The sequence below is a fragment of the Grampus griseus genome (assembly GCF_964374135.1).
Source record: "Grampus griseus genome assembly, chromosome: 2".
NCBI lineage: Eukaryota > Metazoa > Chordata > Mammalia > Artiodactyla > Delphinidae > Grampus > Grampus griseus.
In genome coordinates, this window is record NC_139018.1 from 87,560,033 (window position 1) to 87,572,708 (window position 12,676).

Below are 12,676 nucleotides of genomic sequence, written 5' to 3' on the forward strand. Positions count from 1 at the left end.
AATATTAGTGGCATGAAGTAAATAAAAATTTACCTTCCTAATGTAAATCTACTTTGATGAATTAAAGTGACAGAGGCAGAGCAACTAGCTTTATAGTGTTTAGCATGAAAATGTATATGAAACTCATTTCTTAAAGCAGTAATAATTGTGACTTAATTTATTTGAAATATGTACAAAGAATTTGTTTCTGGATTATGGAATTTCAGAGCTATAGAGGGGGCTTGGAGCTCTCAGGTCCGCGGTTCTCAACTAGGGGTGTTTTTGTCCCCTAGCAGACGCTTTTCAGTGTATGAAGACCTTTTTGGTTTGTCACAACCTGTGGAGGGATTGCTACTTGCATCTAGCAGGTGAAGGTCAGGGGCACTGCTAAACATCCTACAATGCACAGGACATCCTCCCATAACAAAGAATTATCCAGCCCAAAAGCCAATAGTGTTGTTGCTATTTATAAATCCTGTTCTAGATCAGTACCTTATTGTATTGCTGACAAGCTCCTCAAAGTCAAAAAGGAGAAAAAAAAGATGGACAAGCAGAGAAACCTATACAGAATAGCACTTTAGAGCATGGAGTGCTACCTTTTAACCAATACTGTTTTAAACACAGCAGTGATAATAATTCCCTACCTCTTTCCTCTTAATGCAGTGATGTATCTCCATTGTTAGAATTGACCATAAGGGAGAAAAGGGATAAACAAGTTAAAAGAGCACTAACAAAGAAGGAAAGAAACGTGCTAAAGTTGTGGAGGGTCAAGGATGATTTATTAAGACATTTGTATTTTATATTTTCCCAAAACCCATTAAATTTTTTTTATTTATAAGAAACTTTAAAAAAAAACTGGTTATTCTTCCTAACTACTCTGAAATGGTGCCTCACAATATCCATAAGTAGTTTTTGACACTGCTGTATATATAGTCTTCTGCTTCAGTAGAAATAGTTGCCTCTATTTATTTAGCTGTTACTCATTAGAAATAGATTGGGGGGTAAGTTTTGTGAAGTAGGCAGCATCCCAAAATGTAAATAAACAAAGACAAAATCTTGCATTTGTGTTTTTCATATTGTAACTTGCTTGCTTTACTTACAAAGAGTTTTATTTCATTTTCTGTTACACTGTGTTGATTTGAAGACTTTCAGTCTGTGTAATTCCAGATATAAATCTACTTTGTAAAAACTCAGTAAATTTTAGCATTTATAAACCATTATAAATAAATTTGTTATAAAGATCATTTGATTTACAAGTGATTTACCTCAGGATTTCTTGAAATAATAAGCTTTTTAACATTAATGTTCATCAGTTTTCCTTATGTATTTTGAGGGAAAAAGTTATTTTTATAATGAATCGTTTAGAACATATTTATGAAAGTCATGTTTTCTAGATTGCAACTATTTTTGTTTTCTTTCTTAGAAGCTGGTAGTTATGAAATGACAAATCAACATGTAAAACAAAATGGAAAATTAGAAGATAATCCTTCCTCTGGCAGTCCTCCAAGGACTACATTGTTGGGGACCATATTTTCTCCTGTCTTCAACTTTTTTTCACCAGCAAATAAAAATGGTAAATATAAGTCATTAACCATAATTTGGGTTTAAAAGATTAATCGTTTTCCTGGCTTTTTAAAAGATCTGTTTGATTTTTGGGGCATATTTTTGTTAGCATCTTATGTTTGTTTTCAGTCTCGTTAAAAATACACAGACTTTTTTTTTTTAAAGAATATATTTTCTTTCTTTTATATTTATTTACTTTATTTATTTATGGCTGCATCGTGTCTTAGTTGCGGCACACGGGATCTTTTGTTGCGGTGTGTGGGCTCCTCATTGCGGCACGTGGGCTTCTCTCCAGTTGTGACATGTGGGCTCTGTAGTTGTAGTACACAGGCTTAGTTGCCTCGCAGCAGGTGGGATCTTATTAGTTCCCTGACCAGAGATTGAACCCAAGTCCCCTGCATTGGAAGGTGGATTCTTAACCACTGGACCACTAGGGAAGTCCCCAAAATACACAGCTTCTAAAAGGCTTTTTTTTTTTTTTTTTTTTTTTAGTGACTGAAATAAATGTAGGTTATGTTTAATTAACTATCTGAAAAGCTAGATGATAAACTTTGGGCTGGAGGGAAAGTATTATTTTTTCTGCGTTGGGATGACTTCTGCATCTTTAGAGAGAAGCATTTTCAATATTCTAGATTAGTAAAGTAGAATTTGTTGAATATTTTGAGTGAGTTGAAACCAGATTTTTTTTTTGGTAATACAATTTATTTTTATTATCATTTGCTTGTTTTTTTTCCCCCGTAGGGAATCTTGAGTTTAGACAAATAGTAAAACTACCCTAATTCACATGAATTGAAGGTTCCCGTTGTATGCCTTTGCAAAAAAATTAAAAATGGCCTCTTTCTCAAAATATCTTTTTAAAATTATCTGGTGTCCTATTTTTTCTGATAATTAATGTCTAATTTCATACATGATAATTTAGTCTCTAGATTATTTGAGGGCAAGAGGTCATGTCTTTATTTTTACATCTACCATGTTGTTTGGTACAGTATTGGGCACATGGGAAATAGGCATTAAATACCTGTTGCCTGATTTCTGGATGATAAAGCAATTTTTAAAAGGCAGAATGGTGCACTGTAAAATCAAGATGATGTAGGGGCAGAAATAATGTATATTAGCACATTAAAGGACTGTGAAGTCCTAGAATAGAAACAAAAAACTACCTTTAACTTTGTTTAACCCAGTATTCCCTAGACATATCTGACCAAGTACTCTTCTATGGAACATCTGTTAACATCTTAACATCTTTTAGAACTAGTGCCTCCTAAAACATCTTTGGAAATGCTGGGGTAGTGGGAAAAGAACAGGCTTTGGAGTTAGATAAACTTGTTTTAAATTTGTTCCCAGCTGCCACTGTTTACTTATGTTATGCTGGACCAGTTCTTTAAACTCTTGAGCCTCTTAATCCATGAGAAAAGGTAATTATACTTAAATGTGAGGAGTGAAGATTCCAGTTCACTCAACAAATATTGAGCATCTACTATGTTCCAGCCATTGTGATAAGTATAATAAATTTTTATAGGTGCCTTGAGAGAGGTATGGAACAGTATTCAAAGAATGGAATGGTCCTGTATTCTGGGTGGTGGCTCACAAAAGGCTTCATAGAAAAGCTGAATCTTGAAAGATGGTAAAGGGCATTCCATGTAGAAGGAGCAGTGTAAGCAAAGGTACAGTGTATTTCAGAAACAAATTAGTTTGTCACAGATGGAGCATCAGATTTGAGGAGTGCATGGGAAGGGATAAGATAGGACAATTATAAAGAAGTCAGATTATAGAGCCAATTTTGTAGGGTTTTTGAACTTTATCCTTAGTCATGGGGGGATGAATGAAAAGTTTTAAACTGTGAGTAATATGAACAGATTTATGTTGTTGTTTTTTAAGTTTACAGATTTTATTTTTTTTTAATTTACTTTATTTTTGGCTGTGTTGGGTCTTCGTTGCTGTGTGTGGGCTTTCTCTAGTTGCGGCGAGTGGGGGCTACTCTTTGTTGCAGTGTGCGGGCTTCTCATTGCAGTGGCTTCTCTTGTTGCGGAGCCTGGGCTCTAGGCGTGCGGGCTTCAGTAGTTGTGGCTCGCAGGCTCAGTAGTTGTGGCTCACAGGCTCTAGAGTGCAGGCTCAGTATTTGTGGTGCACAGGCTTAGTTGCTCTGCGTCATGTGGGAGCTTCCCGGACCAGGGCTCGAACCCGTATCTCCTGCATTGGCAGGTGGATTCTTAACCACTGCGCCACCAGGGAAGCCCAGATTTGTGTTTTCTAAAGATCTATTTGGCAGTAGCATGTAGGCTAAATTCTAAAGAGGCTGGTTGCAGGGAGAACATTAGTAGACTTGTAGTCCATGTGAGACTTCATACAACCTTACTTGTAGTATTAGAGAAGAAGAGAAGGATCAAAGATACAAATGGACAAATTTTGGGAACAGATTGGAGGTGAAGGAAGAGAGAGAGTAAGATGTACACATTAGATTTTCAAGAGAGAAAAGTAAGTTCCTGGGAGATAGATAATTGAATTTAATTTGGGCCATGCTGAGCCTGAGAGGCCTTGAAACAACCAAATAAAAATGTCTACTAACAATTTGTCATTCAGGTATGGGGCTTAGAAATCTGAATAAGCAGTAGAGCATGGTATTATCAGCTTACAAATATTAATTGAAACCAGTGGACTAAATGGTCCATTTGGTTCATCAAACTAAGACCAGAATCTTGGGGAAAGACATTTAAGGACTGGACAAAGCTAAAGAAGCCAACAAAGGAGAAATGGAGGAAACCAGGAGAAACTGAGTCATAGAAGCCAAAAGAAGAGACTATCAAACCCAGGGTCAAACAATTGTAAAGATAGAAGGAACGGAAATGAGCATTGAAAAGGTATCATTAAACCTGGTAATTAACTGGTCATTGGTTTCGTTTGCCAGAAGAGTTTCAGAGGAGTGATTGCAGTTGGCAGCCTAATCCATGGGTTAAAAGAGTGAAATGGAGAGTAAGAAAGGGATCAGCACATATAGATTACTGTTATGAGGAACCTGAATATGAGAAAAACTAGAGAGGTCATGAAGCCTCAAGGGATGTTTTGTATTTGTGAGAAGGAAGCATGTTGTTAAGCCTCAGGGAAGGGTCTAATAGGTTGAACATAAGGGAAAAAGGAAAACTAATGAAGAAAGTTTCTAGGATCTACTGATAGGGATGGGATCAAGAGAACAGGTAGAAGGATTAGAATTGAAACAAGGAGAATAGACATTTTTCTCTGATGCTGGAGGAAAGAACGTTTGGGCAGCAGTAGTTCATGTTTGATAGAATTTTTTCTTTGAAGGAGGACATGGTATCATTTTGCTGAGATGGTCCTGGTGGCAGGGATTGAAGAGAATGAAGGTTTAGAATGTTTGCTATTTGGTATAAGTAAAAGAAGCTGAATGACTCACACACAGAAATACTGAGCAGCATGCTATAGGCGTAGCTAAGATTAGAGGATTTTACTTGGAGTACAATCAGTCTTTATAATTCTATTGTTTTCTTTATTACCTGGGTCTAGTGCCTGAGAAACCTGTTAGATTGATTCAAGAGGGATTTCTATGATGAATGACAGTGGAAAGACAAGGAAGCGAGGACAGTGAGGCTGCTGGCTTGAGAGTGGTTTAAATAATACACCATGAAGTCTAACTAGATGAGGAGGGTGGAGAAGAAGCCATTGAGGGATGTGTTTGGATAAAAAAGATTGGCTTTTATCAAACGTGAAGATCACATGTAATAGAAATATTAGATAGATAGATAATTAGAAGATTAGGAGGTCATGGTAGGAGATTAATTATTTGAATTGTAGGTTTCAGAGGTGAACAGTTTCTCTGTGATAGTGTCCAGGTTTTAGCCATGGTAATAACTACTAAAGAGCATTACGAATGTAGATGGGGCTAAATAGGGCAAGACCTTTGAGGGTTAGTTATTGGATGAGTCATTGACATCACCCGCAATAACTATATAGGCATTTAATAGAGCAGTAAACTGGTATCTAGGTGTTAAATTCCTCTGAGATTGAGAGAGGTTGCTGGCAATAGATGGTAGGTGACAGCAGAGGGCATAAGCGAAGAATTGTGTAGCCAGGTGACAGCAATCTCAAAGGAGCAAACATTTTTACACATTAGTGGAAAACCAATGATCTGGTGGCGGCAATGGAGGTAAATGAATTCTGATTGAGTAACAAGTATGGGAGAATAAACAGCTTTGAGGGAAGGGTATCAGGAAAAGATGTCTTTTGGAAAGAGGTTAAATGTAAGGCAATGAGGGAGAAAGAATATTCTGTGAGGAAGTTGAGAGTTATTGGCGGTTGATTTTGTTGTTGACAGTGACATTCGGAGGATTTCATAAAGAAATGGAGACTTGGGGTCAGTCCATAGTGGAAGAAAAATTGGGCAGTGGGTTCATCTAGGGGATGGTTGAATATAATGAGGAAACTAGCTTCTATCTTTGTTATTGAGATGGAATTTCATTGAGAAATTGTTCTTGTGTCTTTGAATAAAAAGGGTCTCATGGTTAGGGGAACAGTTAGCTCATTTTTAGAGAACTGTCTCTGGTTTAAAAATTACAACTGCACAAAATGGCTAGGATGCTTAGTACTAGAAAGATCAGGAGCTGTTTGAGGATAATGGAAAATTGTGTGTGTGTGTGTGTGTGTGTGTGTTGTGTGTATTGCCCAGCACATAGTAAGCACTTAATAAATGATATTTGCTTTAATGAAGAGAAGTTCTGTGGTCAAAAATACTATATGACAGTTGACCCAACAACAACATGGGTTTGAACTGCACAGGTCAACTTAATACAAGGATTTTTTTCAATAAATACTATAGTATACAATCTGTGGTTGGTTGAATCTGAGGATGTGGAACTGTGGATATGGAGGGCTGACTGTAAAGTTATTCTCAGTTTTCTGACTGCATGGGGGTCAGTGCCCCTAACCCCTATGTTGGTCAAGGGTCAACTGTATATACTTCAGAGTTCCTAAGAGACTGGATCTTAAATGTTCTCACCACAAAAAAGAAATAATTATGTGGCAGGATAGAGGTGTTAGTTAACGCTCAGTTGGTAATCATATTGCAGTATATAAAGTATTAAATCAATACGTACACCTGTAACTTACACAGTTATGTTAATTATATCTCATTTAAAATTTTTAAAGTTCTAAATTGACTTGTTTGACTATAAATGGGTGTTTCTAAGCTATTTGAACACTCTTAAGAAAAACTTTGCTCACAAATATTACTCTAGCTTATAATAGTCTTATTCCTTATTTTTGAAATGTCTAGTAAAGAGTCACTAAATAATGGTATCCTCAGCTTTGTTTCTGTTCCATTTAGTTTTTCTAAATATTTATGAATTTTTATTGAATATATTTGACATATAACATTGTATAAATTTAAAGTGTACAACATGTTGATTTGATAATTTATATATTGTAATTTGATCATCATCGTAGTGATAATTAGCATATGCTCTCTATCATGTTATATAATTATTCTTTCTTTTTAGTGGTTGGAGTAATTAAGTACTAGTCTCTTAGCAGGTTTGATGATTATAATACAATGTTGTCTGTATTCACTATACTGTGCATTAGATCTCTAAGGCTTATTTATTACTTGTTTTAAGTTTGTTCCCATCTTTCCCCACCCACTATGAGCTTTTAAGTGACGATTAATGTACAATTAATCATGATTTCAGGAACATCAGGATCTGATTCCCCAGGACAGGCTGTGGAAGCTGAAGAGATAGTAAAACAGCTTGATATGGAACAGGTGGATGAAATCACTACCAGTACTACTACATCAACTAATGGAGCAGCTTACTCAAATCAAGCAGTTCAAGTGAGGTCATCAATAAATGGTTTAGAAGAAGCAGAAGAAACAGTTAATCGTGATATCCCACCCCTTACAGGTAAATAAGATTCCTTTTTTTCTTATACATTTTCATGAATAGTTTGTAAAAATACTACTGTATTTTTTCTTAAATAGGCAGATTAAATGCATAAGTTTTTCTTCCTTGAAGTTAATAAAATCAAAACTGGAAATAAAACTTTTCCCCCCAAATCCAGTCATTTTGAAATTGAATTTTTTTAAGGTTATTTTACTGCATATTAGTCACTTTGCAGTTTAATTATGTGTACCGGTCTTACCACTTAGAGAAATTTAACACAGCTAACAAAATAATATGCTTACATTTATGAACATATTTATTATAATTGCACGAGTCTTAGATCCTTAATGTCTGAAGTCCCTACATAGAGGTAGTCTCATACCTTCAGATTTGTTTCATATACAGATGACATTCCCAAAGAAGAAGCTTCTGTTCTTGGGTCTCTCCTATACACAACTTTGCAGCCTAATCCTGGATGCTTTTAAAGCCCTAACATAATTGTTAGGTCCCTGAGCCAGTTGTTATGGAAATGTAGAAACATGTGAGGTCAGCATTTGTTACTTCTGAGGGTTAGATAGAGGTGGTAGATAGACCACTTCTGAGGTGGTAGATAGACATATAAGGCTAAAAGATGAAATTGTATTCCATTATGATTAAAAGCAGAAATAAAACTGAGGATGGACATCTTTTCCCAGAAGGAGAAGATCTTAGACTTTTATTTTAGATTTGTTTGTTTTTCCTTGTGGTGCCAGATATTTGAGAGAGCCTAGTACATATATATTGGTTGAGAAATAAGTTTGGCAAAGGAAGCAAAATGATGATCTCTCTGATATAAAGGGGAAACTTGAAAAAAAATCATTGAAACAGCATGATAACATTTAAAGAAAAAATGCATACAACTATGAAACTTATATACAGTGCAACCCTGTATCAGTATGAAGAGAAAAGCAACATAATAGAGTTAAGATTTATTTTATTTATTTTTTAAATTTTATTTATTTTTGGCTGTATTGGGTCTTCGTTGCTGTGCGGGGGCTTTCTCTAGTTGCAGTGAGTGGGGGCTACTCTTCGTTGCGGTGCGCAGGCTTCTCATCACGGTGGCTTCTCTTGTTGCAGAGCACGGGCCCTAGAGTTGTGCAGGCTTCAGTAGTTGCGGCGCGTGGGCTCTAGAGCACGTGGGCTTCAGCAGTTGTGTCACGTGGGCTCAGTAGTTGTGGTGCTGGGCTTAGTTACTCCGAGGCATGTGGGATCTTCCCAGACCAGGTCTCGAACCCATGTCGCCTGCATTGGCAGGCAGATTCTTAACCACTGTGCCACCAGGAAAGTCCAAGGTTTATTTTAAATTTGTCAAATAAGGAATTCCCTGGCCATCCAGTGGTTAGGACTCTGTGCTCTCACTGCCGAGGGCCCGGGTTCAGTCCCTGGTTGGGGAACTGTTGGGTTGGCCAGAAAGTTTGGGTTTTTCTGTAAGATCTTGAGGGAAAAACCCTAACAAACGTTTTGGCCAACCCAATAAAATCCCCCAAGCCATGTGGTGCAGCACTCAATCAATCAATAACAAATAAAATGTTAATATTGATAATGTTTAATTATAATGTTATAATTTAAGAATAATACTGAACCTAACAAGCAAATCTAATGCTGATTACTTTGCCTGTTGTTACAAGCTAGTGAATGATAAGGTATAGCACAGACTTCAGACGTGCAGGCTCAGCGGCCATGGCTCACGGGCCCAGCCGCTCTGCGGCATGTGGGATCTTCCCGGACTGGGGTACGAACCCGTGTCCCCTGCATCGGCAGGTGGACTCTCAACCACTGCGCCACCAGGGAAGCCCCGAAGCCAGGGCTTTTGACTTCTTTGATGTTTTTTCTGTTTTTGTGCTTCTATATAAACCTTTGTACTCGTTTTTTTCTGACAGCTGTGCCTCCCAGGAAGGGATTTCTATAACTTTAGTTTCTAGAGGGGAATAGTAAGATTTACTCCATTTGTCTCATTCATTCGTTTTTCTAACATTTAATTGAACACGTACTTTTTGTGATGGGCACTATTTATAAAGATGACTAAGATGTGCTTATTGACCCTGAAGAGTATATGATCTAATTGATGAGCCAAGTATACACAAAAATTACTGTACAGTGTGGTGAGTGTTGTTACAAATAAATGAGCAAAATATTGAGGTGGCACATTGCAGTTACTCTGGGAGGATCATGAAAGGAAGAAGTAAAAGTTTTGCTGATCTTCAAATATGAGTATGAGTGACAAAAGTGGTACTTTTCCCCAACTTCAAGAACGTAGCCAGAGAGAACAAGAAGGAAGGAGGCTGGCTCTACCATTTACTTATCTGTGTGACTTTAGATAACTTATTTAAGCTCTCTGAGACAGTTTTCTTAGCTTTAAAATGGCAATAATAATTTAGAGCTTTGAAGGCTAAATGAGATGAAATATGAAAAATGCTTAGCATGGAGGTGCTCGAATACTAATTACTTCCTGTCCCCCTTTCTCTGAGATTAATAGGAATTTGAAATAGTAAAGTGGTAGGAAGATATATTTTTCCATTTGTCCCCTTGTGCTAATGAACCGTTACTGGCATAAAGTTGTTAGAAATGAACAAAAATTCTGCTTTACATCTGTTGTCATTTATTGAACATACACACTGTATTGGCTCTGTCTCAGAAGGTATTAATACATGGTAATAGCAAAAAACATAAGTTTTTATCCTGAAAGACTACTATCCACCAGTATTCCATTCCTATAGATAGAGTACAGCAATTTTTATTGAGGCCCACTGTCTTAGTCCTTTCAGGCTACTGTAAAAAACTACCATTAGACTAGGTGACATATAAACAATAGAAATTTATTTTTCATAGTTCAGGAGTCTAGGAAATCTGAGATCAAAGCCCCAACAGATTCAGTGTCTGGTGAAGATCTGCTCTCTGGTTCATAGATAGCTGTCTTCTTACTGTGTCCTCTTATGCCAGAAGCTCTGCAAGCTCTTTGGGGGTCTTTTTTAAAGAGCATTAATCTCATTTATGAGGGCTCCACCCTCATGACCTAATGACCTCATGAGCTCCCAAAGACTCCATCTCCAGACACGATCACATTGGGGATTAGGTTTCAATATATGAATTTTGGGGCAACACAAACATTCAGTCTCTAGCATCCACCTTAAACTTTCATCTCCAAGACATTACCTGTTTAGCTTGTAAGTTAACATTGTCTCAGTGAATTTAAGTTGTAAATATTGTCTTAGAAAATTCCTAACATAATTTCTAAAGCTTTATCAATTGATCAAATTTTAATTCAAACTTAGAATGGACTATGTGTCGTGGAATACAGAATTGTTTCTTGATTATTTTTAAGTTGCTTGTAAATGAGAAGTAAAATAATGGGTCTTCTAAAGCACTGATTTCTATATACAGCATAATTTCTTAACTTTTAAGATCATAGACAACCTTGAGAATCCTGTAAAAATGTACATAAAACATTTTTTCATAAGTCTAGGGGTTTGTAGACCTCTTAAAGCCTGTTCATGGATCTTAGGTTTAAAACTACCTTCGGGATCTGTTGTCAGCACACATATATTGACTGCCTGTATGTACTGTGCACTTTGTGAAGTATTACTGCTATGAGCACCATGAAATTTTTATGGTTATACATACAAACATCATCCAGTTAGAAATGGAAATTTTGTGGAGTGTATTTTCCTAATAATACACTCCACAGTGTAAGTAGTAAATAGTAGGAAATAGTGTAAGTCGTAAATTTTCTCTTAGCTGTTAGGGATTTAAATTTTGCTAGCCACGATATAACTTGCCACTTTGTATGTAATGGTAAATTTTTCCTTTGGATCCAGAGTTAGATCTATGTGTTTATAAATTTACTTTTAAATACTGTTTACAAATTATTTCTGTCTTATCTTTAACCTAAAATACACAGGGCTTCAGGAAGATCTTAATAAAAGCAGTAAAAATGTATACTTCATGGAAGCATTAAGTGAGTAAAAGCAACATTTTGTTTTTCACTTTGTTAAATAGCACCAGTAACTCCAGATAGTGGTTATTCATCAGCCCACGCAGAGGCCACCTATGAAGAAGACTGGGAAGTATTTGACCCGTGAGTTTTTTTTTTTTTCCTTTCTCTCTTTGAAAGGAATGAAAGTACATGTGTAGAGGGGTGGCTAAATGGTATATTGCAAAGAGCATTTGACCTGTAGGTATTAATACTTTGCTGAGTTACTGAAATACTAATTTGTATATTTTCAGTTTTACTTATGTGTTTTATAAGTTTGGTTTACTAGGTTTAAATATGCATTATTTAATTAAAAACTTAAAGATGGGCTGAATTTAGTAATATGTTTTATATTTACAAAAAAGTAGAAATGTTGAAATTTTCTTAAAATTTGATTTATAGCTATTATTTCATCAAACATGTTCCACCACTGACAGAAGAACAACTAAATAGGAAACCTGCCCTTCCACTGAAGACAAGAAGCACACCAGAATTCTCCCTAGTTTTAGACTTGGTAAGTATATTATCTGTAGAGTTAGGGAAAATAAAGGCTTTAAATTCTTTTTAAAAATACTAGCCCAAAATACCTAAAAGAATACAAGTGAATGAATAGCCTTACACATACATTTACTATAAAAACATGTCTTAGGTGTTCTGAAATGTTTTTATTTTAAGCACAGTCTAATGCCAGGGCCTCCCCAATTTGTTGGTTTCCAGTACCCTTTGAAAATAAATTAGGCTTTCTTTTTCTTTTTCTCCCCCAACAACCCCCGCTATTTCACTATTTTTCTATTTCAATTAAATTAATTATTGCCCCCATACTCCTATACCCTTTGTTTTGTTTTTTAATCTCCCAATAAATTCTAATTTCATGGCTAGATTTCAACCTTTTTGAGGGGTGGGGGAGTCACAGTCATGTTCCCCTGAAGGACCTAGGTCTTAATGAGTTAACCTCATGCAAGACCATACTCCTTTTCTTGTTCCTTTTTTGGGGGGAGGGGCAACCTATGTAATACTTAATACTAAGTATTAGTATTATCTAATACTAATAACTTTATTAATAGACTCTCAAAAGCATGACTTCTTAATGCTGACTAATAAAACCTTTAATATGCTCTCTTGGTGTGAATTTTAAAATTTATATTTTTTTAGGGTACCAGAAGAGCTTTGAAAACTGAATATCTCTTATCTTTTCCTAACCAAATTTAATATATGGTCACCATTATTTACCATCTGC

General features: G+C 36.1%; 1 protein-coding gene across 1 annotated transcript in view; it reads left to right on the top strand.

Annotated features, from left to right (window-relative positions):
• The window catches only part of CTDSPL2 (CTD small phosphatase like 2), a 67,899-nt gene that overhangs the window by 34,937 nt on the left and 20,286 nt on the right, over nucleotides 1–12,676 (top strand). The window contains exons 4-7 of the mRNA XM_082681971.1: nucleotides 1,403–1,552; nucleotides 7,239–7,451; nucleotides 11,466–11,544; nucleotides 11,842–11,953. Coding sequence (XP_082538097.1) covers nucleotides 1,403–1,552; nucleotides 7,239–7,451; nucleotides 11,466–11,544; nucleotides 11,842–11,953 — 554 coding nt within the window. The remainder of the gene's footprint in view (nucleotides 1–1,402; nucleotides 1,553–7,238; nucleotides 7,452–11,465; nucleotides 11,545–11,841; nucleotides 11,954–12,676) is intronic.